General features: G+C 48.7%; 7 protein-coding genes across 7 annotated transcripts; 2 read left to right on the top strand and 5 right to left on the bottom strand.

Moving 5' to 3' along the window:
- Positions 1-3,001: 3,001 nt before the first annotated feature.
- Positions 3,002-5,379, bottom strand: BDQ94DRAFT_178772 (TPR domain protein; the record flags this gene model as incomplete). The annotated part of the gene is made up of 3 exons (XM_026773198.1): positions 3,002-3,899; positions 3,956-4,663; positions 4,715-5,379. 3 exons carry the CDS (start codon positions 5,377-5,379, stop codon positions 3,002-3,004), a joined length of 2,271 nt encoding a protein of 756 aa, XP_026626282.1.
- Positions 5,380-6,256: 877 nt separating this feature from the next.
- Positions 6,257-8,514, bottom strand: BDQ94DRAFT_159524 (nucleotide-diphospho-sugar transferase; the record flags this gene model as incomplete). The annotated part of the gene is made up of 3 exons (XM_026769080.1): positions 6,257-6,751; positions 6,819-7,728; positions 7,781-8,514. 3 exons carry the CDS (start codon positions 8,512-8,514, stop codon positions 6,257-6,259), a joined length of 2,139 nt encoding a protein of 712 aa, XP_026626281.1.
- Positions 8,515-10,095: 1,581 nt separating this feature from the next.
- Positions 10,096-10,440, bottom strand: BDQ94DRAFT_170419 (acyl carrier protein; the record flags this gene model as incomplete). The annotated part of the gene is made up of 1 exon (XM_026771485.1): positions 10,096-10,440. One exon carries the CDS (start codon positions 10,438-10,440, stop codon positions 10,096-10,098), a length of 345 nt encoding a protein of 114 aa, XP_026626280.1.
- Positions 10,441-11,734: 1,294 nt separating this feature from the next.
- Positions 11,735-13,360, bottom strand: BDQ94DRAFT_170418 (KR domain-containing protein; the record flags this gene model as incomplete). Its single annotated transcript, XM_026771484.1, has 1 exon — positions 11,735-13,360. One exon carries the CDS (start codon positions 13,358-13,360, stop codon positions 11,735-11,737), a length of 1,626 nt encoding a protein of 541 aa, XP_026626279.1.
- A 164-nt stretch (positions 13,361-13,524) lies between these two features.
- On the bottom strand, positions 13,525-14,931 carry BDQ94DRAFT_178771 (uncharacterized protein; the record flags this gene model as incomplete). The annotated part of the gene is made up of 1 exon (XM_026773197.1): positions 13,525-14,931. One exon carries the CDS (start codon positions 14,929-14,931, stop codon positions 13,525-13,527), a length of 1,407 nt encoding a protein of 468 aa, XP_026626278.1.
- Positions 14,932-17,815: 2,884 nt separating this feature from the next.
- Positions 17,816-21,453, top strand: BDQ94DRAFT_159512 (WD40 repeat-like protein; the record flags this gene model as incomplete). The annotated part of the gene is made up of 2 exons (XM_026769079.1): positions 17,816-18,910; positions 19,012-21,453. The coding sequence occupies 2 exons, from the start codon at positions 17,816-17,818 to the stop codon at positions 21,451-21,453; spliced, it is 3,537 nt and encodes a 1,178-aa protein (XP_026626277.1).
- Positions 21,454-24,458: 3,005 nt separating this feature from the next.
- BDQ94DRAFT_170415 (uncharacterized protein) lies at positions 24,459-24,773 on the top strand (the record flags this gene model as incomplete). Its single annotated transcript, XM_026771483.1, has 1 exon — positions 24,459-24,773. One exon carries the CDS (start codon positions 24,459-24,461, stop codon positions 24,771-24,773), a length of 315 nt encoding a protein of 104 aa, XP_026626276.1.
- Positions 24,774-26,031: the final 1,258 nt, after the last annotated feature.

Below are 26,031 nucleotides of genomic sequence, written 5' to 3'. Positions count from 1 at the left end.
TCTTCAGGTTGAGTCCAAAATAATGGCTTTTTTACTAGTCTTCCTGGTAACCTGCTGAGACTGTTTTTAAATCTCTGTAACCTTCGGGTCCAGTACCAAGGGGAAATGTAGTGTCCTCTGGGTTAGGAGCGAGCCATGTCGTTCTTGATATTTCTTAAAATGACGACTCCCGCATTTCAATTTAAATCCGGAACGGGCATGGTAATGAGTGAAAGGTATGGCAACACTGAATGATGAGGCAAGCAGTGTTGGGGAAGTGGAAAAGGAAACAATCTTTCTCGAACAAGGGTATCTAGTAGAGAGGCACTGAAGGTTTTCAGCCTCGCATTGAGCTCCACACATCACTGCCATTTCTGGCGTTTAGATCATACAACCATACCAGATCTCGTCAGAACGGCGGTGGAGTTACCCTTTACATACTGGTCTTCGAGCCCACGTAACAGCCGCGCTGTTCGTGTTGCCTTGTACCATTGGACAACCCTGACGATGAGACACATCGCGAAACGCCAAGGTAGCCTGGTCCATCCGCGGTTGTACCGAAGAAAACGACGGCTGCCTCGCAGATTTGGAATGATTCGACGATTTTTCATCCGTATACTATCGTATTCATGGTTATTACCAGAAGTACTGGGTCCTCAGACTAACCCGGTAGTTATTGTGCGAGTCCTGGTTCTTGTATGTCCCCATACGTAAAGCTCGACCAACGCCCTAATGCAAGGTCCGTAGGCTTGACATAGGCAGTGAACGAGACCGGCTTCTCTCATAAAGAGCGCCATAAGATCCGGAAGAGCCCAGTATGGTACCTCGTGGTACATGGTTCGATGTATGAGGATGCCTGTGCCTGTATTCGGTCAGTTAGGGTTATCGACACGGTCGATGCTGTGAGGGGTAGGTGGAACAAGGTAGTCGTAGATGATCGTTGACTGGCTATTAGTCTTCGTTCCGTTGCATGGCGTGAAAACAACGACGTCATTTGGCCGGCAGTGTTTAACCTAGAGATATATCGTGGTCCTCCTATACCTAGTTCCTTGAGACATGGGACAGGTTCATATTCTTTCCTAACTTCCTCTTTACTGCCCTATGAGCCTCGTTGACAGCGGCGTGAACCACATAGTCCTCTCTCTGCTTCCTTTGTAGACATGGGTTGGGTGCCTTCACCCATGGTTAGGTGAGCTCTGGCTCTTTTATATCTCCATACGTTATGGATTGACACCAGGCTTTTCTTCTATTTCCTATTAGCTGCCGCGTGAGCCTTTTCAGTGGACTTATAGTACTTGTACTCCCTCTCCGTATTCGTTGGATACGGAATGGGTGACATGAACCACGGATATGGAAGCTTTAGTTGTTTGATGTCTCCATATGCAAAAGTTGAGGAACGCCCCAATGTGGCATTGGCAAGGTTGTAGCCATAGTATATGGCTTCTTTGCTAGTGTCCTTTGTGTCTTCTATCAGCTTTTGCACTGCTCCATTGTCCAGTGCTTGTATCTTGGAGACAATCGATTTCAAAGGCGTCCAGCCACGCTTTCTCGTTCCGAGAAGATTAAGATGTATAACATTGTGACCATAGTAGCTATTGCCTTTGCTACTGCTCGTAGTGTCGCTCATCAACTTTTGCACTGCTCCGTTGTCCAACGATCGTCTCTAGGAGACATCGTTGTTAAAGAAACCAGTGCGTTGTTCCGGGGAACATCTGAAGGACATTGAAACCTCTAAAAAATCGTCCCCAAGTTGAGGTAAAAGGGTATGAGTGTGGCAGAGGATATCGGCCATCATTGCTACAGTTATCGAATCTATATTATAGTCTTAGCAAGCAGGACAGGAAGACATACCTCATGTGTACTTACCACGATGGAAACATGAGACGAAGTGTATTGAGTAAATAGCTAATGCATCGTGCATGTATTCAACTATCTGTCCTCCCCAACATAGTGAAGAGCTTGCGCGAGCTCTGACGTCCCCCGAGGAAGAATCCAAGAGTCTGTTCAGTTGATAGGAATGGCTCTATCTCTTTGAAGAATTCGAAGAACATAAGATCTTGCAGTGCGCTGTCTCATGAAATGATATTAGATTATAGAGGACCAGTCATCCGTTAAATAGTTCCAACTAAGATTGGGTATGTAGAATTGAGACCAAAAGAATGTACGGAAGATAAAGATGAGCGAAGGAGGTTGGCTGCATCTTTATAATGGTTGTCTTCGACATTCAATTGCCGGTCCTGCTTATTGAATCTGTTTTTGTTATGAATTGCAAATGGTACTTCGTTGCTTCATCTAGGAAGATTGAAAGCGACATTGGGGTATATGTACTATAGATTTGGGTTGAAGGTGTGTGGCTTTCCCTAGGGAAGAGGGAGTGAAGGGGCTAAGGTGCGCCGTGTACATCGCTGGTTGATTCCCTTCAGATATAGATGGAATTGAAAATGATTCATGATCATTCGATCTTGAAGAAAAAGCCTGTAAGTCTTTGCTTGCTGTTCAGGAAACCATGATTCCTACCTGGATAAGATCAGGGCATGAGTACAAGGTACGAGGCCCCTTGAAATAGGCGGAAGTGCATATTGAATATAACTAATCTTTGTGGGTTGTTCCGTTCGAGCGCCGGAATAGTCCCTGGGCATAATCCAACAGCTTGGGATTTCCCACGATGTTCACTGCAAGCGTGGAGGCGATATTTCCTGACATGTCAATATCTTTATGGCTAGTGCAGGGTGTTAATAGCATTCTGGCAATGAATAGCAGCACCTTATTCCCGTTCACTTCTGTGCAGATCTAAGGTGATAGGGGCCAAATTCTATCATAGGGAATATGCTCAGTAGGGTGGGCTTGTGTACACTTCACAGAAATAGCCTGGGAATGTGTAAAGGAGGCACAAGCCACATTTTGATGAGCTTTGTTGAATGCTCAGAGAAATCCCTCTGTTGGCGCCTTACAAGTCGGAGCAGAAGCAAACAAATAACTACATTTCCCACGTTAATAGTCGATTCTATATACTTTCCTACTTCTATTCCACCCCATCAAGAAGCCCATCTGTCCCCTTTGAGAATCGACTGTACGTATCCGCAAAAGTCTCATCCTCACCAACGCATATCCTATAGGTGATCCTAGCATAGTCCTCTGCTTGACTTGCTAGTTCAGGAGCTAAATCGCAATACGCTCTGCAAAGAATCATCCAACATCTAACAAGTCCATCCATCATCAGACCCCATTTCATAACGTGTAGCGGCGCACCAGGAGTATACGGGACCCCCCCGCCTTCAAGCACATACCCAAGTGACTCTAAAGTCTTCAGTGCAAACTCAACAGTCTTCGCTAAGACACCCTGCGCGGCGTGGGCCTCCGCTACACCCAAATACGCCTTCCAGATACCGAGACGTGGGGCTTGAACGGCTGGCTTGCGATACGTCTCCTCAAGTTTAGAAATAAGTTCCTCAATTCGAGCCATAGCTGACTTCGGCTTGCGGGGCTTGCTCAGGGCCTGAAAAGCATTCACCAAGTCCGCTGTGAGCCTCCTTCGCTTCATCAGATCACTCTCCTCTGTCTCGGTGGAATCTTGACAGATCATGCAGTTGCACTTGAAGCCCCAGTGTTTTAGATTGGGTTGGTTCGCCTTGGAAGTGCTGTCCGAGGGGTGTGTGTACCAGAAAAAAAGCTCGGTATTCGCAGGGAGATCCTGGGTAGCACGGACGATCATCATATCACCAATGAATGAGCGGCGAACATTGCTGTAGCAGGAATGGTTGATGTAGGATGCTAGAGGCCAGACACCGCAGGAGTGGAATTTCTTGTTCTCAGAGGGTTCTGACTGTGATCCGGCCTCTTTCATAGTGCGCAGGTGGGACTCGCGGGAGGAGAGGGGGCAACCGAAGCAGTTGAGTGACATTATACGCTCGATGAGAAAGCTAAAAGTTGTTAGCTCTTCCGTTAAGATAGAATGTATCCAGTGTTTAGAACTCACGTGTCTACGACAGGTGTACCGTCAACTTCTGCGACCTCAACAGGATGGTACGAGCCGTGATAAAGGTCAGTGAACTTCGACCTAAGCGACGGGTTTTTGTATAGTTTCTGTGCGATTAAAACGATAAGGTCCGCCTGAGTACCTATTGTGATCGTGTTTGTTTCCGGGTTCATCAAGATCGAGAGGCTGCCTGAAGCACCGGCAACTTCGTCATGAAATGCATGCGCAAAGGCTTTCTCGCAAAATAATAGATCACCGGCTCGAACAGCCTCTGTCGTGAATAAGCCTCGACCGCGAGACTCCGTTGGCCTGACAGACACGGGTCCGATATAGGTTCCGCGATCAAGGAGCGGCGGGCAACGTTTCTTTGCCTCTCGTTGCAGGTGCTTGAAAGGGTATTTCCCAGTTCGCTGTTCTGCAAGTCGTGTAGTGGCGCGATTAAACTCGAGTTTAGCGGTGGTGTTATTCGGAAATGTGGCAAAGAGCACTTGGTGGACTTTGCAGGATTCTTCAAATCTGGCGAGATGGTAAAGAGCCTGAGATTTGCGAAAGAGGGCTTTTTCGGAAGATTCCTGGTCTGATAAGACAGTTTTGAGGTCATAAAGGGCCGCGTCAAATTGGTGAATCTTGAGATAAGTAAGAGCGCGGTTGAGCCTGATTATGAGGGCTTCATCGGTTGTTGGGGAGGTATCCAGAGCCTTGGAGTACCTAGATTTTGATCAGCTCCCCTCTTTAGGTTCTTCTTCCGTGGATGCTTACCAATCAATAGCAAGATAGTACTGACCCTTGTTGAAATGGTCGTTGCCTTTTGTTTTGCAATAGCTGGCCGTTTGATTCATTCCGCGTCGACCTCCCCATGACACGGGTACTAAAGGGTCATGGCTTGGGAGAAATCTAATGTCAGAGAGATGGTCGACTCGAATTCCGTAATTACCATCAGCCATGATCTTCAAGTAAGGTTCCTTCACAAGTATCACTGTCCCTTCGACGAGACGGCCATCGGTCGAGAGCTCTTCCTCCTGATTGTATACTTGTAACATGAGAACATCCCCTCTTTCATCTTCTACTACCACCATCACCGCAGTCATTCTATCTGTCGGTGTGACTGCTCTAAGCAGAATGTAAAATCCACGATGATGGGTTTCGAGAGTAAGATCTCTGATGAGTACGGGTTTCAGGGTACTCAAAGCAGCAACAGAGGGCGGGTAGGCTGGAGGCACAAAGGACGAGCGAATCTCATAGTCGTTAGCAAGTTTATTACTAGACATCATCCGACAAAACATAAACTCCATTATGATTTCGTCGCGAGACTTGGTGGGCTTGAGAGCCTTGCCCCGGTGGAGTTGCGCATTTTGGAGAATTCGCTTCTGTTTCTGTAGGTATGGCAGGTATTCCGGTGCTTGAGAGACATCTTGAGTGTCCATATTGCAAGATGAACGAGTAAAAGGCTGATGTATTGACGTAGAAGTCTTCTGATGAAACAAGTTTTTTCTTTCGTGAATATGAAGATGAAAGCCCGTCGAGCATGAGCAGAAGCGATGGTTGCGAAGTAAAAGCGGGGAGGATAGTGACACTTGCTGTGGCAGGAACCACGTAAACAGATTGTATTGGTAGACACCCCTGCACCTGTTCGCCTATGAAGCTAGAGGACTGAGCCCAGCTTCCCCTTTCCATCCTGCATGTCATTGGATTCTCAACCCTGGGTTTAGAACGGGCTACGAATCGACGTGCATACGCTAGCGTTAGTAGCGCGTTCCACCACATTCTAAGTATGTGTTTGGGGTATGACGATGGCGCTGAAGTTGGTAGGTCAAGACAGCAGATTAACCGAGACGCAATCATATCGATCCTTTGCCACCATTTCCCCATAGTGAGTTCTTGATGCCGGCCACGCGCTCCTTACTGGACCATAATATGAGCAGCATGTGCCGGATCTCACTGCTCCATGCAGGGAATAAGTCCCAAAGTCCAACTCACAAGTTCTTGACGGAGGACTTATGCGGTGGATTGTATGTCGTCAACTTGATGGATACAGATTTGGTCGGGCCGGGATCGGTGGGAACTAGAATGGGGTTCTTCTGGTGTACCAGCTCCTCCTTCGTCCAGGGCATTCCCGGGGTTATCGAACCTGACTCTATTGCCGAAGTTGAAATCCCTTTCAAGCTTCGAGTATCGTGCATAATGTGCGATTATATCACGGACATGGTATTCAACCGCAAATCTTTCGTAGCTCTGCAAGACTTGTCCACTGCTGTGAGGTTATTCTAAATATATACAGGAGAAAGCAGCAATCAACTTCGATCAAATCCAAGAGCCCTCAGCACCAGCAACAGAAACACCTCCAGGCCCGGCCGGTTTTGAGCCCGCGTTGCTAGTCTTCCTTGCCCGGACCTTAGTCACGGAGAAACTCCGACCAAGACCCGGTGCCTTGTTCGTTGGCTTGGGATCATTATTAGTGGTATCTTCTAGACGCAGTACTACCTCCACAGCCTTGTCATCCTCGATGACTTTGGGGTGTCTCGTGGCGAAGTACCGGGCGTACTTGAAGAGGGACCAGTAACAGCTGACGACGTTGATGATGAAGAGGACAATCTTGTAGGGCATATAGTAAAGGAGCAAGCATTTCCAGGAGACAGCTTCCTTCTTCAGGCGTAGATGTACCAGGTTGAAGATGACGACGTTTAGAAAGTACAAGCCGTTGGTGACGCCCAACATGATGCCGCAGAATGCTGGTTGGACCACGAGTGAGATCGGTAGGACGAAGGGAGCGAGGAGGTATAGTAGGGTTTCGTAAACCTGGTTTTAGTAAGCATAAGGTCTTGTTGCTTGTGCCATTGCACAGCTCGGCGGATGTAGAACCTACCTCTTGAAAAACAAACAGCTTCGCGCCCAGCTCCCAGAACCCGAGATTCCAGCTGCATAAGATATATTTCATATTGTACCACATGCCGTTGACAAAGAAAAAGTTCCAGCGCATGAATCTCTGTTTGAAGATGGTCATCTCGCCGAATCCTCCTCGGGAGCCGCCTGAACTGAAGAAGACGGCGGATGGGGTCTCTGTCTCAACAAAAACAGCAGAGCACATCTTGATACGGCCGCCTAGCCGACGACAGCTATCACCGAAAAACCAATCTTCAGACACAGAGAAACCCGGATGGTCGTGGAAGGTCTGCTTCAGGAAGTCGGTCTTCCATAAAGAGATGGCTCCATGCGGAAATGTTGCGCTGCCTAAAAGACCGGCGAATGCACGCTGAAGGCCTGATATCTTGTACTCGAGGTCCTGTGCCTGCTGGCATAAGGTGCCGCGTGAGGACTCGGGCCCAACACTCTTGATGGTATATCCGATACATTGTACACGGCCTTTGAGTCGGTCACTAACGACAGGAAAGTTCGGAGGCAGTGCGCAGTCGTCGTCGATCAGGAGAACATGGGGAAACTCTTTAGCCGCGTAGCAACCAACAAACTGCGCGATAATCTTGCTTCCAACTGGACACCAAAGGTGGTTTACGCCGTATGGGCGGCACACTTCTTCAGTGTTGTCTAATGGCTCTGGGGAGTTGCCGTTCGCAATGACGAATATGTTTTCAGGCGGAAAGATGTGTAGCGCCGCGTCGAGGGTCGGGCCAATAATGTTGGCAGATTTATAGCAGGGAATGAGAAGGGCTGTACTTTTCGCTGTGTTTCGATTGCCCTCAAGGTCGCCCTCTTTTGAATTGCTGTCCACAGGGGGAGGGTTCTTCTCGAAGAGCAGTAGCAAGGGAGTGAACGCGTAGCTTTAGGGTAAATCATTAGTCTCTTGTCGTAAAGACGATGAGCGATACCTACAGAATAGCAATGCCGATTGTGATTCCCCAGCCACCTGGGATGACAAACTTGGTACGCACTACGTAGTAGAGCCACCACACGGCACCTCGCCAGAGGGGCATCCCAATCAGGACGAAGTAGATGAAGGCTGCAAGGAAGATATACACCGTGTATTCGAAGAGGACCTGCACCCAGTACTTTCTCTGCAGGGCGATACGCCTTTCTTTGGCCTTCTCGTACACATCGTATATACTGTGTCGGTTTGTCCGTTGGGGAGGCTCCTCTGTCGGCTCAATGCGGGAGATACGGTAACTGTGAGGTCGGGGTGGAAGAGGCCACGCGTCACCCCTCGTCGCCGGAATTGACTCGCTCAGCTGTCTGCTGTGTGCTCCGAAGTCGTCCTGGCCATGCTGCCACTGGACATGAGAAGACCCATTGGGCGATAGTTGTGCTGGTTCGATCTCCGCAATCGTAGATATCTCAGCTACACTCAAGGGTGCACTCTGGCGCCGGAAGCGAGTATCCTTAGGCTTTTGTGGATGTGAGCTGTTCACACTGGCTGAGCGGCGGAGCTGACCAAACTGTCGTTCCAATGCCTCAGTGCGGATGGCCTGATGAATAGGGCCAGGTCCAGACTCAGATGCCTCGTCACTCCGAGCTGTAAAGGGACCGTTTACTTGGGTGGTGGCGGCCAGGAGATGGGCAGGAATGACCACATCTTCCACCATGGAATTGCGAGCATGCTTGCGTGACATCTCCCCTGGGATTTTTCGACTTAGGTGGCCATTGAGATTTTTGGCTGGAACCGTCCTTTAAAGGCTGGAGCCCGGTGGTACAGCGTCCAGGAACAAATGCCGGTGTCCACTGAGATGTTTACTTGAGCCCAACTGGGATTTCTGCCAGTCGGGCTCCAAGCCGGACCAAGTAATCATCCTCCGGAGTAGTGCTCATCTTCCAGAAGATTTAGTCGAGCGTGCGGATCAGCAAGTCAAATTTACCAATGGGCTGTGATGATCTGGGTCTGGAATAGTGCTATGGTTGGACCGAAAGTGTGTCCAGGTCCTCCGCAGAACCGGACAGCAATCGCCACCAGCCTAGAAACATGTCCTATGTAAGCCTACGGAGCAGTCGAGCTAAAGATCGACTCCATAAATTGTATAGGATCCGCCCTACTCCGCCGGCCAACTCGGGGGCTAGCCTGTGCGGTGTGTGTACGCACTACAAACCAAGGCATAACGCGGCTCTTGTGTTTGGTTTTTTATAAGGCGAGACATTGGACAGTCCGCTTGCCGGAGATATTTTGCGCAGCGTCATAGACACCGCGGGTGACAAGTGAAGCCACAAAGCATAAAGTGAGCTTCAACAGAGCTGTCCAGGATAAACAAGGAATAGCAAGGCCATGAACCAAAAACCAACCAAGCCGAGCTAAGTTGTTACGTAACTGGCGAGCACTGTGGCTGCTATTTCGAGCGGAAGGCGTCGCAATCCACGGAAAGACAATGGCATGGTGGCCCCGGCCCTCAAGTGTCGGTAGTTGGATGGATCTGTTCCTGAAACATCCGGCCAATTTTGTCTATTTTTGTGCGATTAAGTTTTGCGCCTCAGTACGTGGCGGCATCACCCGTCGGGCTTAGGGCTGGTTGGTGAGCGTCATCCACGTTCGCAAGATCCCCACTTAGCGGGCCGATAGCATTCTTCGGTTCCTGAATCAAAGAAAAGGAAAGGATCAGCATTGTTTTGGTTTTTAAGCCAGAAAGAGCGTCGTGATTGGAAATGTCTCAACCGGTTTTTTTCTAGCAGCGAAGATTCTTCTCGTTGACTTTGTTAGTTTTTGGTACGCGAAATGATCATGATCGCGTAGTATGAAGCCTATTGGCGATGATGGTGCTCGCTTAGCCAGGGGAAAACCAACATCGCGCTAAAGGAAAAGGAAGGAGTTCGCGGGACTTTCTAGAATACGAGCTGAAGGAACGGACCCCAATGGCTGTACAGGCATTCGAAAATAGCATGTCAGCAGAACCCTTTTCGAATGGGGGCGAGATGACAGCGAGGTTGAAACACCGAAGGTGTGAGAGGATGAAAGTGACAGCAGAAAGGGTCCCTCGAGATCCCCATTATTCAGGCCTCAGGCTTTGCCCCGCTGTCCAGGTAGGCAATTGGCCAAAAGATTGTTATATCTCTGTCTTGTTTCCAGGACACTCCTACAAAGTTTATGATTCGAAGAAATTTACTATCGAGTCGTAAATCACAGTCACATTATTATCAACACGTTCACTAAATTCTCATGAATATCTTCGGTCGCGTCAGCCCAACAATAAGGCGCGACACCGAGGTGCCTAGGCACTAGCCTGCAGATCCCGGGCGATCATATCAGTCAGGCCGTTCACAGTTGCACTCTTGAAAAGCACGTCGAAGGGGACGTCAACCTCGAAAGTGCGGAGGATAAAGGTCCGAAGCTCAGCAGTCAGCATGGAACCCACACCAGACTCGTTCAGGGGCCGAGCTGCATCCAATTCAGTTTCTGGCAGAAGGGTGAGATCGGAGATCTTCTTCGAGATAATTGCGCGAATGGCATCGCGGGCAAAGGACTCGGTGAATGCAGCGTGAGGATCGGCAATGTCGTGCTTCATGAGCGGCTCGACGGCCGGGAGATGGTGCATGTATGCCACTTCGAAAGTCATCTTGTAGTGATAAAGCTAGCTGGTAGCTTGAGTTGGTTGCAATAGGAGAAAGTGATTGACAACGAAAAACAAGGAGATTTGAGACTGATTCCTGAGGGATCGATTTCAGAGGTCGCATACCCGGTATATATAGAGTAGGAAACGCTATAGTGTCAATATCAATGACTTTAAACTCTATCTTGTGAGGTTTCCGTTTCCGTTTCCGTCACTCCTAGACATGACAGAATGATGACAGGATGATCAAAGATAGGATAAGTATCAATCCAATAGGCTGTCTGAGACTTATCAATGGCTGTTCATTCGATGAAGATTAGTTACAACGTCAGCCCTCGAGCCGAACCTTCCTGTCACGGGAAGTTTACATAGCTGGGAATAGCTTCATGTTCGGGCGGCCGCGCAAAGAAAAACAGTTTTTCTCACAAATACCACAATCCGCCGCTTCTGTCCCACATTCCAATACTGGAGAACAACTTCGCGGAGTTTTGTGAGCTGAGCTCTGTGGCCTGTATACCATGAGCCATGTCTGCTATCTTTTGCGCAGTTAACAGTGCTAATCCATTATTGACCTAGAGAGATGAAACTACCAAACATTGGAAGATATCACCCACTATGATGGACTGACGTAGCCCGTGCTGAACTCTGATCATGAGGTAACATTTCTGGGTTCTAGAATTGCTTTGGACTTTTTCTATTTGTTTTCGGGATCGGAATAGCATGGTTATACTGACCGAGCCATGTTTCCAGGAACTTTAATAAAAGAGTGATATTTGAACATACACCAACGTAGGCTTACTCACCAATGCTAGTGATGAATATCAAGCAGTAAAATCTACCTTTGATTTGATACTAACGTTTTCGCGCTGAAGTACATTCTAATCCAACTGCAATGCAATTTGAACTCTTTTTCTGCGCACAAAATGGGGGTTTTGTCCATTTGTCACGGGTTATTCATATGATTCCATGAACTAGATGGCCCCACACAATGACGTTATTTTATCGTCTATATCCATGCATTGATGTATAGTATGTCTGGATCGCAATTGGATATCTCGAACTTCCAGCTCATAGATGGCCTTCACAGATGGTCCTACCTTTTGCAAAGCGCAATTTCTAGCGGCGGTCGCATTTCTTTGAACTTGAAATTAAGATCAGTCCTACTCTACTAGATGCACTCACAAATCTGGAAGGAATATCCTAGCTCTTCTTCTATTTTCTACTCTGTTTCAAACCAGCACTTCCATTACTGTCGACGTCGATTATATAATTCCTTCCTCGCCATTAGGGGGAAAAGCATCTAAGTACCTGCATGTAGACCTTGGGCAATCATATCAGTCAGAAGATTCACAGTTGTGCTCCTCTTCAGAAGTACCACAAAAGGAATATCAACTTCAAACATGCGGAAGATAAAGGTCCGAAACTCAGCAGCCAGCATAGAATCCAGACCAGAGTCACCTAGAGGCTGGTCTGCTTTCAGGTCAGTTTCCGGCAGAAGGATTAGATTAGAGATCTTCGTCGACAAAACAGTACGAAGTGCATTGAGAGTCGACTCCACATCTTGGTTTTCGCGCAGCGCTCGCGCAATATTCTTAGGAAGGTGTGCCGTCGCGTTGCGCGTTTCGCACTTGCCCTCGCCCTCGCCTGCGGCGCGGCGGGCAAATGACGCAGTGAACAACGCAGCGCGAGGATCAGCAAGGACATGGTTGTCGCCCTCGAATCCTCGTTCCCGCTGCTCCTGGAGGCCGTTAAATTCCACCCCGGTGAGAATGTGGCTGCCCGCCAGGTGATCGTAGCGAGAGTCCCATGTGCATGGTCTTTGGTTTACGAGAGCCATGTTCATGATCTGGATTAGTTCGTCTTCATTGATGGGATGGACACCTCCACGCTTCATGAGCGCTTCGATGTCTGGGTGCTCGTGCATGTATCCCACTTCTGAAATCATCCCGTACCCGATGGAAATAGCCGGTAGTCCGAGATGGTTTCGATACCGGGCGAAAGCATCTAGGAACGAGTTGGCTGCGCAGTAATTGCTTTCAGTTGCTGTGCCCACAGTTCCGGAGATAGATGAAGTCATGATGAAGAAGTCCAGCTGGGAGTCTCGACTATTCTGCCTCAACGCATTGTGAAGATTCCATGTCCCCTGCACCTTGGGGCCCATGGTAGTTTGCCATGCGCTATGTGGCATATCACTCCATATAGCCTCGTCGAGTGCCATAGCCGCCTGGATTACGCCACCAATAGGATAGTCCCCAGCTTCCACAGCCCGTTCGACATCCTCGTACCGGCAAACATCTCCCCGGATCACTGTGACATAGGCTCCTTGCGCCTGTAAATATTCGACCAAGTCCTTCGCCTCGGGCTTATCAATACCGGATCGACTGAGAAATACGAACCGTCGAGCACCGCAAGATATCATCCACGTGGATATACTACGACCTAGCCCGCCCAGGCCCCCAACCATAAGGTAGCACTTCTGGGGACTAAAGGCTGTTTCATACTTCTCCGGAACTACCCTAATATTGGTGTTTGGATCTTGGAATGAAACAGTGACTTTGCCCAGTCGTGTGCCTAAGGAAAGGTGCCTGAATGCATCGGTGATTTCTGATGTTTCGAATGTTTTGATCGGGAAACAAGGCTCACAAATCTTGGATCTCACTAAATCCAGACTTTCTGTAAGCAGGGCCTTCCAGAGCTGATGATGGATGTGCTTTTTGGAGAGATAGAGATTGGACAAGTCAAATGCCATAAAAGAGACATTGCGGCCAAACGTGGACATGTCCAGGAGGCCATGATCGAGGATGTCACGTTTCCCAATATCTATAAAGCGGCCAAAGTCGGCACATGCTTCAAAACTGCTGCGCAGAAGGTCGCCGGCGAGGGAGTTCAACACCACGTCAACTCCTTGACCAAAAGTGGCTTTCATGATGGCGGAAAGGAAGGAAGAATTTCGTGAGCTGAAAATATGCGCTGGATCCAGACCATACTTCTCAACGAGAAATGACTTTTTTGTTCCGTTCCCAACCGTGGCAAGGATCTAGAGAGTGCTAACCATAAACTTTCTATTCTCGTCGTCGTCTAAATCTGCATCTACTCTTCCACCCCCAACTCCCGTAGCAAATCCGCCTTAACATCCCTCAGAAACGCCCACATCTGCTCCTCCGTATGATACGCCTCATTAAACACCACCCTCAGCGTCAATTGATCCCTGAACGTCCAAACATACACCACACCCTGTCTTGCCAGCATCTCCACGCCAAGCCCCGCATACACGATACTGAACCCACTTTCAGGACTCCCATACTCTCTTTGCAGATATTTCTCCAGAACCCCCAAACTACTAATATCAATATCACTCGGCGGCTCTTCCGGCGCCGGGAGGTTCCGCAGCAAATTCACCAGCATAGTCGCATACTCACGATGAGCGAGAAGATACTCTTTACTAAGTCCCCTCCGATACTCAGCGTGATACTTGAGCGCATTCTCTTCCCAGCTACTCGTGGGGTCGACGCGGTACGTCCAGCCCGTGGTGAACAGCGTGGCGGCCCCCGCGGGACCAGAGTACGGTTCGGGCATATATGGCCGCAACGTGTGCCGGATGGTGCTGGTGTAGTGACGACGCTGGGCGCGGTGCTCGGGGATGGCGTGCCGGAAGTTGACAGCGGCGACGCTGGCGTGCGTGGCGGCGGTAATGCCGAGGCCGCGGGCTTTGGCGGCGGAGAGGGCGGCGGTGGTGGCCGCCGAGGTGAAGGTTAGTTCGGAGGCTCGGGTGCCCGTGGGGATGGTTGTGGCGTCTCCCGTGTAGGGGATCCCGACGGCCCCTTGAACGAGGGCAAAGGTGCCTACTGCTTCCTGCGCGATGGCCTTTTGTTCGTCGGTTGGGTTTAGGGGCATGTTGCCGGCTTCTTCGACGGATAGGGATAGTCGGGTGGTCTCGGTACCCCAGGCGCAGGCGTCGAATGGGTCAGGAAGGCTTCCTGAGAGGAGGGTGTCGGCATGAGAGGCCATTAGGTCGACGAGCTGGCCGAGGAGGAGGAAGCCGCCTACTCCATCCGTGCGCCAGTGCGCCGTGTGTAGGAGGAGTTGGCTGGATTTGGGGATGTAGTATAGTTGGGCGTCAGGGGCGGGTGCGATGGTGCGGATCACATCGTCGGCAGACTGGGCGTCGGATTTGATGAAGAAGGTTTGGGAGGCCCATTGGTTGAGGGTATCAGCGGACTCGGGAACTGTGTAGACGAGGTTGGCGTCGGAGGAGTCTGGATGCGCGGCTAGACTGGGGTGTTGGAAGCGCAGATGCAACCAGCTGTGGCGGATCAGCGTTGGAAGGAGATCCGCTGCAAATTCCCCGCGAGGACGGATGGTGACGGTGTAGTTGACTGCCCAGTGTTCACGGCCTAGTGGGTGGCCAAAGTCACTGACCAACTTGATGAATACCTCGTTAGGGCCAAGGGGCCGGGTGAGAGTGTTTGGCGAGTGCTCGGTTGTAGTCCACGGCATGATTGTGATAAGTGTGGTGGTTGTTGCGGGGTCGATGGAATAATGGCCGGGGGTAAAATAGACGATTCAGGCAAAGGGTAAAGAAAACACTTGGCTATAAGCCTCGTCAGTTGGGGGCCAAAAAATGGGTGGAGGGTGGAGTACATCGCTATTCGCACTAGAAGGTATAGCCTTGTCCGTGCTGATCCGATGAAGGGTAAGAGGGGAGAGACACTGTTCATCATGCTATCCGCAATGGAGCGCGATACAAAGATCAAAAGGGCAACTAGCCAACTGACGGGAAGGCCGAATATCATTAGACTCCGACTTTTACTCGATCCAGCAGGTCATCCGTCAAGAATAAGCACTACCAATGCACCAGTATGCATCCCACTCGTTCCAGTTAGAACGAGGCCCACTGCTTAGAGATGATACTGCCTGATTACCTGATCCGGAATCGCCGATTAAAAATAAATCTGTCATGTCAGAGATATAATCTAAATATACATGCATCAAAAACACCAAATTACCAACCTCATAGCCCCAATGCAGGTGGACGGCGTGACAGTGAGACATATCGAGATGTTGCATGACTTGACGGCAAACATCAAGTGAAGTAGTGCATCAGCAAGAAATTAAAAGCCTTCATGAGAGCTCCGGGCAAAAGCTTCCTGTGGAAGACAGGCAACTCATTATGAGGATCCTGAAGCTTGATCTGGATAAGCCTGGTTCAATGATGGATGACAAAAGGTCCCCTCCCCCGCAACTGACCTGTCAAGCAACGGTTAGCGTAAAATTAGTTTGGAATTAGCTTGCATGTTAGCGTACTGAGTAGGTCTCTACACTCCCACATAGTACCGAAGAGTGCCTCCGTGGAGATAAAGTAAACATTCAAGTCCTACTCCGCAATATGTTGAAGAATCGCTCAAGGACCTGCTAACATTGATTGTGGGCGCATGTGAAAGAAAGACCAGGAGCGCAACCAGGAGGGTGGCCTTCACGCCAGTGCTAACAGGGTGTTTCAGATTGGTGCACTGCCCATGCATCTCACGTCTCCACTGCCACATCATAGGAGTACTAAGGTCTGTGTACTCCGTAAGGCAATTGCGATGGGCGCTAATTCGCAGTGTGCACGAACCAATCGGGCCAATGATCTTTTGTCCACCACAGCAGCTGAATGGATCTTAATTTCAGCTCCGTATTCCTTCCAAATTTAAAGCCTGGAAATTCCTGATCAGCCGGCCTTCCCCATCACGATCGTTCCATGTCTACAATGGAAACTTCACGTTCCGAGGATGTTGCGACCGCGTCTGGTAGCTGTTGGAACCTACTCAGAGGGGTGTTCTCCAGCAGGAAACAACGACTTCAGACAATAGACCATTTGAAAGAGGCTGGTCAGTTCAACTTCACTCAAAAGGACCCGTTCAGTCCTCCGCCCGCGATAGACCCGTCATCGCCAGCGCAACTGGCCACGCCAGTACCTTCAAGCAATGCCATATCAAACGATACCTCCAGTATGGGGTCTTCGGGGCTCAAAGGTCTCTGGTGGGAGGCATATGAACAGCTCATTCGAGACCCAAACAACGCCAAGCTAGTCAAGGCTTACAAGAGCACTCTCTTACAAGAACACACGGAAGGAAGGGGTACTGAGGAAGATGACCAAGCCGTTCTTTCGCGCCTACACTCAATAATTCGCCAAAGGTTCAAGGATATCCAGGAATCACAAACCAGGTTCCAATTAGGAGGCAAGGAGATCGTTGTTAGAGACCAGGTCCGTCGCGTCGTCAATTCATTCGTGTCGGTAAAAAGTATTGTCACCACAATAGTCAGTTCGGAGCCCCATGCTGCTCTTGCATGGGCCGGAGCGTTGGTACTTCTGGTGGGACCCATAACGCGCTTCATCACTCAAGATGCAGATGCTGCAGACGGGTTTGAGTCTATCACAAGACTTATGACCTTTTATGCAGTCGTTGAACATGACTGGGTTGAAAAAATTCCCAGGGATAAAAGTCCCGATCAGTCAAAGCAACAGGAAGCTCTTGCCCGATCGGTCAAAGCTCAAGTCATCAAGCTATACGCTAACATTCTTCAGTTCCAAATACGCCTTGCCAAACACTATTCTCGTTCAGGTCTTTTCAGGACCCTGCAAGACGTGGGAGCCCCTGAAGACTGGAAGGGAATGATTCAGACTATTGAAACCATCAACACAGCAATTCGGCAGGACTTACAAGGAATGGATAGCAGCGTGCTACTTCGATTTGAGAAGCGCTTCAGAGAGACCTCAAGCGAAATAAAAAAAGATCTTGAGGTATTTAGACATTCCAATCCAGGTTTCGAACGACGACTAACTCGCAGTTTCAAGAAAATTAAGTTTAATCAGTCATTCAGCCAGTTACAGATTGCACCGGAAGCAGGAATTGAAGCAGAGAAGTACGATACGAAGGATCGATGCTTTGAGGGAACCCAGACCAGTATCATCCAGCGCATTCGAAATTGGATCGAGTCCCCTGGCCCAGAGCATATATTTTGGCTTCATGGAATAGCTGGCGGAGGGAAATCCACCATCTCGCGAACCATTGCAGCGCAATGTCGGGACCGGGATGCCCTCCCCGACACGATTTGTCTTGGTGCAAGTTTTTTCTTTGATAAAAACGAGATTCGGCAAAGCAACGCCACTTATCTGTTCCCGACCCTTTGCCAATCACTTGCGAATTGCTTACCTGAGCTCAAATCTGAAATTTGCAAAAGTCTTGAGGAACATCCAGGAGCTGGCAAGGAACATGTTTCCCTAAGGATGCAGTGGAACCACCTCATTCTTCAGCCTCTGTTAAACTTGGAGAAGAGAAACCGGCTCCTACCTTTAACGCTGGTTGTGGTCATAGATGCACTTGATGAGTGCCAGCCCATGTCTGAGGATGATCCTGTCAGCGCCATCTTACGACTGTTAGACGAGGCTCATCAGCTAAACTTCGTTCGACTCAAAATTTTCCTTACCAGCAGACCGCAAAAACATATTTTCACCAGCTTTCAACACGATGTGTCTGAATTCCACTGTTGCATAGCCGGACTTCATGGAGAAGGATCAAATTATGATAAGGGTAGATTCCAACAGGACATCAAGAACACGCTCAAACATAAGCTACGTGAAATAGCCGATAGGCATGGCCTTGAGCCAGAATGGCCTGGGGACAGAAGACTAAATGCGCTTTCTGAGAAGGCTGATGGGCTGTGGATATATGCTTCAACGGCTTGGCGTTTTATAGGTGATTATAGAGTGACGAAAGAGAAAGCTAAATCACGTCTGGATCTACTTCTAAGGGATGACCGAACTCCCCGTGAGACAGTGGACAGAATTTATGTCGAGGTCCTCCAGGATATTCTCGACCCTGCAACGCCCGAGGAAACGGACGACACCCGTCTCATATTTCAAGCGACCGTTGGGGCCATTATCGTGCTCTGCGAACCTCTCTCTATGGCTGCATTGAGCGACCTCATAGGCAAGGATATTGCTGACACGAAAGACATTCTAGAAAGTCTGAGCTCAGTCATCCATCTCGCAGCCAGCCAGGATTCCCCAATTCGTCTCGTGCATCCATCCTTCCCGGAATATTTGACAAGCGAAGACAGATGCCTCGATAGGACCTTTCTGGTGTCGAGGAAGGAAAAGCATATCGATCTATTCATCAATTGCATTGAGACACTCAGCAACATGCTGAGACGAGACATATGCCAATTCGGAGACATTTTCACCCTGAGCTGCGACATTGATCCAGATATGGTGAACCAGACAATTCCCCCGCACATGAAATATGCCTGCATCTATTGGCTGGAGCATTTGCAGTTGAGTGGAAGCTCTCACCTTGTTCTAGACAATGGGCCAGTGTATAGGTTCTTGCAAAAGCATCTTCTTCATTGGCTCGAGTCGTTAAGCATCATGGGAATGATATCTGAGGGAATGCGTGCTGTGATAAAGCTCTCGGAGTACTTGATGAGTCTTCCCGTAAGTCTCACATCTGCTACTAAACTTTCAACCCCACAGTATTTTCATTCGAGATTCTAAAAAATCTTCCTCTCCATACGTAACTGACCCGGGGTGTACAGTGTGGTGGGCGATCCGGGCTGTGTGATTTTGTCCATGACATAAAACGTTTTATGCGCCACTCACGAACGATCATCGAGAAGGCACCCTTGCAGGTCTACATCTCAGCACTTATTTACACTCCTGAACAAAGCCTTGTCCGGAAGCAGTACGAGAACGCAATCCCTGAGTGGATAATTGAGCCACCAGCGATGCGGAAATACTGGAGCCCTTTATTACAGACACTGGGAGGTTATGAGGCCCTTAGTGATATCTCTGACGCATGCAAGGGTCTCGCCTTATCACCCGACGGCAAGCTACTTGCAACTTCGAAAGTTGAAATCTGGGATACAACTACAGGAACACTTCTTAACACCCTTAAGCCGATGGGGATTGGGTGCTCTGTCTCGTTCTCCAGAGATGGCAAAAAAGTCATATCGTTATCGAAAGAAGGGAATGTGACAGAGTGGGATGTGTCCTCGGGGCGCTTGATAAAACAGATAAAATCCCCCATCCAAGGCCAGTGGGCTCTTGCGCAAACCTTTTCCGTTGACAGGATCAGAGCAGCTTCGTATTCATTGGGGGGCACACATTTACTTCTTGATATCAAGCGAGGGAAAGTAACAAAATCATTCAAGCCTCACGAGTCGAAGCTCTTGTCTATGGCGCTTTCACCTAATGGTGAGCTTCTGGCAACTCTATGTACAAAGGGAATGGTTCGGATGTGGAACACAACGGATGCTACTTTGGATTATTCCATTGAAGCAGGTGATCCCAAGAGAGTCTCGACAGGGAAGGTGGCATTCTGCCCTACTGAGGATGTAATTGCCGTTCTATGGGCCAGAACTATATCCATCTGGTGCCTGAAAACGCACCACAAGCTCAAATCCTTTTTCGTTGACGACGTCAGGGATTTCACCTTCTCCCAGGATAGCAAAATCCTGATCAGCAGTGGGCTTGACCAACAACAGAAAGGAAAATTCAAGTGGTGGGATTGGGCTTCTGGCACGGAGGTCAAGACAACTTATGGCGGCGGTCAGCTGCTCCAGCTGTCCCCCGACGGCAGGCTGTTGGCATCTGCGCAGGACTATCAAAGCGACCAAAGAAATCTAATCAAAGTATGGGATGCCACATCTGGAGAGCTCCTCCAAGCTCTGGATGATAGCACAAGCCCTGCACAGGTTTTCGAATTTTCTAATAATGGGTCTCTTCTGGCGACCAAGTCTGTTCAGGAAGGTATTCGCTTGTGGGACCTTACGGGGAAACCAGTGAACGAGAATTCCATGAAACAATTTTCGTCATCTCATATTTACCAGCTGTACCTAGCTCCTGACCACAACAGTGTCGCAGTCATGAGCGATTGTATATATCTTTGGAACGTCCGGACCAAAAGCCCGGCAATGGAAGTTGAGAGTTGGTTCCCTCACAAGGCTTTGTTTTCTCCAGACGGGCGTTTGTTTGCCAATCACACCAGATCAAGTGATCAGGTATGGAGCATGGATACTGGGAAGCTGGTGTGCATACTCCCTAAGACATCCTGGGAAGACTCAGAGTTCACTTTCAGTCCAAATGGTGACATCTTCGCGCAAGCCGTATGGATAAGAGGGTCCCCGGACTTGATGATGAATGACTCTGAGATGAAACCCGACTTGGAAGAGCAGCCTCCTCAGCGTGATTCTGGCTATGATAGAGAGAGCTACTCGATTAACTTGTGGAACAGAAAGACTAGGGAGATCGGACCAGTGCTGAAGGGATCTGGATATAATATATCTTCTTTGTCATTCTCCCCAGATGGAGAGCTTCTGGCTGTAACATTGCCTGACAGAGGCATTTCGATATGGAGCTTATCATCTGGAAAGCTCAAAACCATGCTACTGATATCTGACAGTGACGGCAATATCTCTCACACTGCATGGTCCCCTGATAACACACATCTAGCATCCGTGTCTGGCAATGGCACTGTGTTGCTTTGGGATACAGTTACTTGGACCTTGAGGAGGTTGATAGGAGATTACCCGGGAGGGGAAAGGCATACACCGAGGGCGATCGCATTCTCCCCGGATGGCAAATTGCTGGCCTCTGGATGGACCAGAGGCTTTTCTTCTTGGGAACCGCGTTCTCCCGAAGGTGGAACAAGCCTGTGGGATGTGAAGACCGGCATCCTCATTGGTACTCGAGGTGTTGCAGCTAGCCGGCAAACTCTCTGCTTCTCTGCCAATGGGACAAGCATAATGACGGACATCGGTCGAGCCGACGTTCGGTCCTTTTACAAGGGATCCGAGTACGCCTCCTCGCGTGATCTAGCAGTATTCGAAGATGAATGGGCCCGGATTGGGAATGAAGCGATCCTGCTGCCTAATGACTACCACGCTACATGTGCTGCTGCTACTGATGATGATCTTCTAATAATGGGCCATGCGTCTGGCAAAGTGACTTTTCTTCGAGCCAAGGCACCTGAAGATTAGATTTGGACACGATTAATGCATACAGATAGTGGGCCGATGATAGAATTAAGTCCATGCGTTTGACTGAAGGCTAATTCCAGTCTAGTGTAGTTTCTGTTTATTAATACACTGTCCAGTTGCTGAGTGAATGCCGCAAATAGTCTGCCTTATCCATCTTGAAAGAACTACATCATAAGCTTAGACATGATATACGGCTCGCATAGGGACCGCTGCCCTGCGGTAGCTTCCAGGTGTAGTGGCCACTATGGTGGGTAGTCCCGGGAGAGATGGCCCTTAGAGGGAGCGTTTGGGGCAGCGCTGAGCGAGGCGGAGGGTCCACAGCAGATCTAGTGAACGATAAAAGTGCCAACACAAAACAACTTCAGGGGACGTTTCTAGGAGAGCATATATAGCTTCTGCGGATTTAAATCTTCCCCCACCGGCCATGAATAACCTCAGCCTTCCGACAACAGGCCCGCGCCTCGAGTTAACATTCAAGTGCTGCGTTTCTTGCATATATAGAAAAGCAAAAATAGGGCCTATGAATTACACCCGCCACTAATGTTCGCCGTCACAGGCCAGCAAGGCAGCCGTGTTTTGTGAATGCTGGCGATGTCTCGAAATCAGCAAGTCCAAGGGTCATTTGGCTCTTGCCTAGGAATAGAATGGTGAGCGCCGAGTCTCTGGATCCTACGACAGGACAATCCAAGTCCGAAATGATACAACTGCCTAAAGCAATGTAGACATATAAGGCGACAACTTATTAGCCATTCGCAACCCACCCTTTCCTAAAGGCTTTCTCCAAACGGGACACTAAGGTAATTCGTATTATCCGTCTTGATGGCGAGAATCTGGAGTGCCGCCACAAGTGAGTGCGGAGATATTCTGCGATGCGAGCGATCCCTACGTAAAGACGAATTCAGGACGCATTAACCTGGACCTGAATCCTTGCAGATGAGAGGAAGGCACAGGGTTGGACTTTCCGCCTGATCCCGCGATTGCTGTGATATTCCGCGGCGGCGCGGACCTGGGCTCCGGTGATGACGGTGATAGTGAGGTCCGCGACGCCGCCACTTCGTACCCCGGTGAACGTGGAAGATTGGTCGAACAAACCAAGAGCCAATAGCACGGCTGAGGCGCCAATCATATCTCCTTTTGGATTGTCTATGGAGCTTAAATGTACTTTGGTTGGCCCTTAAACCCAACAACCCCATACTCATCTACTTTCATGAGGGAGGGCCTGCCATGTGGGCTTCACGTCCAGCACCTTCGCCAGAGAGACAATGGTGATGATGTTGGGGAGAAAGCCGATGACCACACTTCTCACCAAGTCATGGGACGTTGGTGTAATGTCCCAAGGAATGGGGAAAAGAGTAAAAAAGTAAAAAAAAAAAAGAAGAAGAAGAAGAAGGGTTTCATGCGCGAAAGTCATGAGTGAAAGGACAGGACATGATCCTGTGACATAGTGGGAAGTACGCAAACGGCACTTCACGAGCGGCATGATCTAGGTATTGTGGGAGAGATGTATCTCTTCACGAAAACTTTCTACTCTCCCTTTCGCCCTATTATCGGTCATGCCAGAGTCAATGTTAGCTAACCCACAAACTTTTCAAGTAACAATTTTGCCACTAACCACTTTTCTCTTTCTTCTAAATAACCCTAATGCACTAAATTTCATACAAAGGTGTAGTTAGAAGGATACGGATGAGTATCTCTTCAGTGTCTGCGCCCAAGCTCACTACGGGTCTATGCACTCATCCAGTGAGAACCGTTCACCAGACCCAGGGGTTTATTACTACTGCGCAGAAGAATATGCTTAGTAAAGAAGATCCCCACATGCCTTTCCTTCTAAAGAACTCTTGGATCCCAAGCCCCTAGCTCCACGATGAAGAATTACTTCCACAGGCCAAAAGGAGATGAAAATTTGCTTTCTCTCTAGAAGCCAACGGCTGCGACTAGCCGCAATCCAAAATACCCCATGGGGAGTCGATCTCAGATCCGCGTTCCAGCAAAAGCTTTACCATGGACACTTACCCCACGTATGACGCGATATGGAATGACCAGAATGAATCTGGCTTCAAGGTATGGCAGCTACAAATTATAATGAATACTATAGTAATAGTACTGTGATTGTAAATAACAGTATCTTAAGAATCATAATTATTCAAGGAACCTAGAAATAAGTGGATTGTTCAGTAAAAAAAGCGGCTAGAAACTTTAACCCTACAAAGCCCGAAAAATTCAATGTACTAAAAACTAACTTATACTTAGAAAAGTCTGCAATCCAGCGGCAGAGTGGTTTCTGTGGACTTCCTGCCGAATCAATACAAATCCGTCTCAAATATTAGCATGCATTCCCTATAATTTTGTTTCATGGTAAGACGGTCTTCTGATGCTGTATCATGGGCTTTCTTAGGGTTTTCCGTACAGCTCTCGGGACCTACATGTGATCAAATGCCACTTACTAAGAAGCTTATTTGCAAACGGCATAAAAACCAAAATCTCGATTCAATGATATGAGCAATGAAATCATCGACTAATACTAGACTTCATATGTAACCCTTAACAAAGTGCCTTGTGATTGCGTCTATATGCTCAAGGGCGGTCTTAGGTTGCGTTCTGGATCAATCTAGGCTTCATGCAGTGGGCCGTTTGCAAATAAAGTCAAATACAATAGGAAGAGTCCGCCCCATCCAATTACACCAAATAAAGCGCAAATAAACTCCTACGGTTCATGGGTCCGCCAGTGAAACTCTGAGTGAGTATGACATCGCAATGGAGTCCCTGTCAGTGGCCCACTATTAGGTTTGGAACATAGAATTAAATCATTACTTTGGAATCAATGTACAAGCCTTGTCAGGTTAGTACCAACAGTACCGAACTACATATAAAAGCGCCCTGATATATCCTGGGTTTGGAGCCTAGGACTTCTGCTATCTATCCTTCTTCCATTTACTGAAGCAACCACATCATAAATCAAATTTTAAGCTTTACTTCACCTACAGCATCCTTGAGTGCAAGTCACCATGCCCACTTCTTATGGAACCTTCATGTGGCGGGCTCCAAATCAAGCAGATGCAGTATTTAACGTCGATGGCCATGAGTCTAAGTGCTCTTTGAACCTCAATCCAGCGCTTCCAAATTTCGGGCTGGCGCCAGCAAAAATAGATTATGATACTACAGAACAACTCACGGGTACACATAGTTTCGAGGGCCACATTGGTAGTGCAGATTTTGAAACCGCTTTTGATAACACTCCTAAAATCGCAGGCGAGCTGCCCATGCCCGTTGACCAAAATTTCAGCACGCACGGCATTGGATCGTGGACACAAATCTATTGATAGTCAAAGGTATGTACTTTCGTTGAATTTAGCAGCTAGTTGGCGCATCCTTCAGGAGAGACTAAAACTTAGAACACTGAAAGTGTGTTACAGAAGCCAAAGAAATGCTTTGACCAGCCCTGGGGAGCAAGCTGGCAAGTGGCCTTCATATTTATGACCTGTCTAAGTGTAATTATGGTTTCTGTAACCTTTGCAAGCCTCAGTACAGGTTTTTGCTCCTCAACCAGAGGGGGTTTTCCCTGCACTTATATGCGAATGCAGAGGCACCTATAGCTTAATACATAATATGCTTTTATCACCTCAAAATACTGTTGATTTTCTTTAGTTATTTATAAGAAACCCCACGTGCTATTGCAGAGTGCACCCCGACTCCGTCGGGGCCGCTAACCTGCGGTTGTATGTTGGTCGCCGCCATCGACCTATGGATGTCAACTGTTTTTGCTAGCGTTACAGCAGTGCTTATACAGGAATAGAGATTCCAGTAGTTGGCAGAGCCCCCTTCCAAAACGACGTCATAATAGCACTTTGGAGAATGACAATCTTGCTGATATCTTCGCCGGGATTGAAGAGGGCTTTTATCAATGTAAAAAACGATTGAGCGGAGTCTGCGTTCTGCAGTACAGATTTTGGACAGGGGTTGGTCGCGATGAAGCAAATAGAATGTTAAATAACGATGGGATGGTTTGCAACGCATGCTGCTGGAGAAGCTTCTGATGATTCGCGAGTAAGTAGGCAGGATATACGCATTCCAGGAAGACATATAGGAGGGTGCACAGGTGGGCTTCTTCGGGACATTTGAACACCTCTTCGATACACAGGAAACCCCGGTCCTCGGGCAGGGTGTAACTGCCGTCTTTGCGGCTATTCGTGAAGTGATCGAACATGGCAGACCACAAGATATTGCCAACAGAATGTAGCGATATTATTGGAGCCGGCAGATAGCTGCTGTAACGGAGAGTCAGTGACTTTTGCGCCATCGGGAGAAACGAATGACCCTCAATTTGCATTGGCTGGCGGGTTGCGTGGTAGGATACGGGGTTCTCAGCTGGGGTAGCAGCGGCTTGAAGTAAAGTGATGGGCCGCTACTCACTGTTGGGGTAGACGTTTAAGCCTCTGGAGGCTCCTGGAGACGCAGCGTCCGGGTATATGTGCCCCGTCTGGTCTCAGGGACTGTACAATAGGCATTATCACTTTGAATGCAGTCTGTACAGGGCGCTTTATGTGCTTCTGATTACATCGCCTACATGGCTTGCCGGCT

Source organism: Aspergillus welwitschiae, assembly GCF_003344945.1.
Source record: "Aspergillus welwitschiae strain CBS 139.54b unplaced genomic scaffold BDQ94scaffold_16, whole genome shotgun sequence".
NCBI classification, from domain to species: Eukaryota; Fungi; Ascomycota; class Eurotiomycetes; order Eurotiales; family Aspergillaceae; genus Aspergillus; species Aspergillus welwitschiae.
Note: the sequence above shows the minus strand (reverse complement) of the source record. Positions and strands in the feature narration are given on the sequence as shown.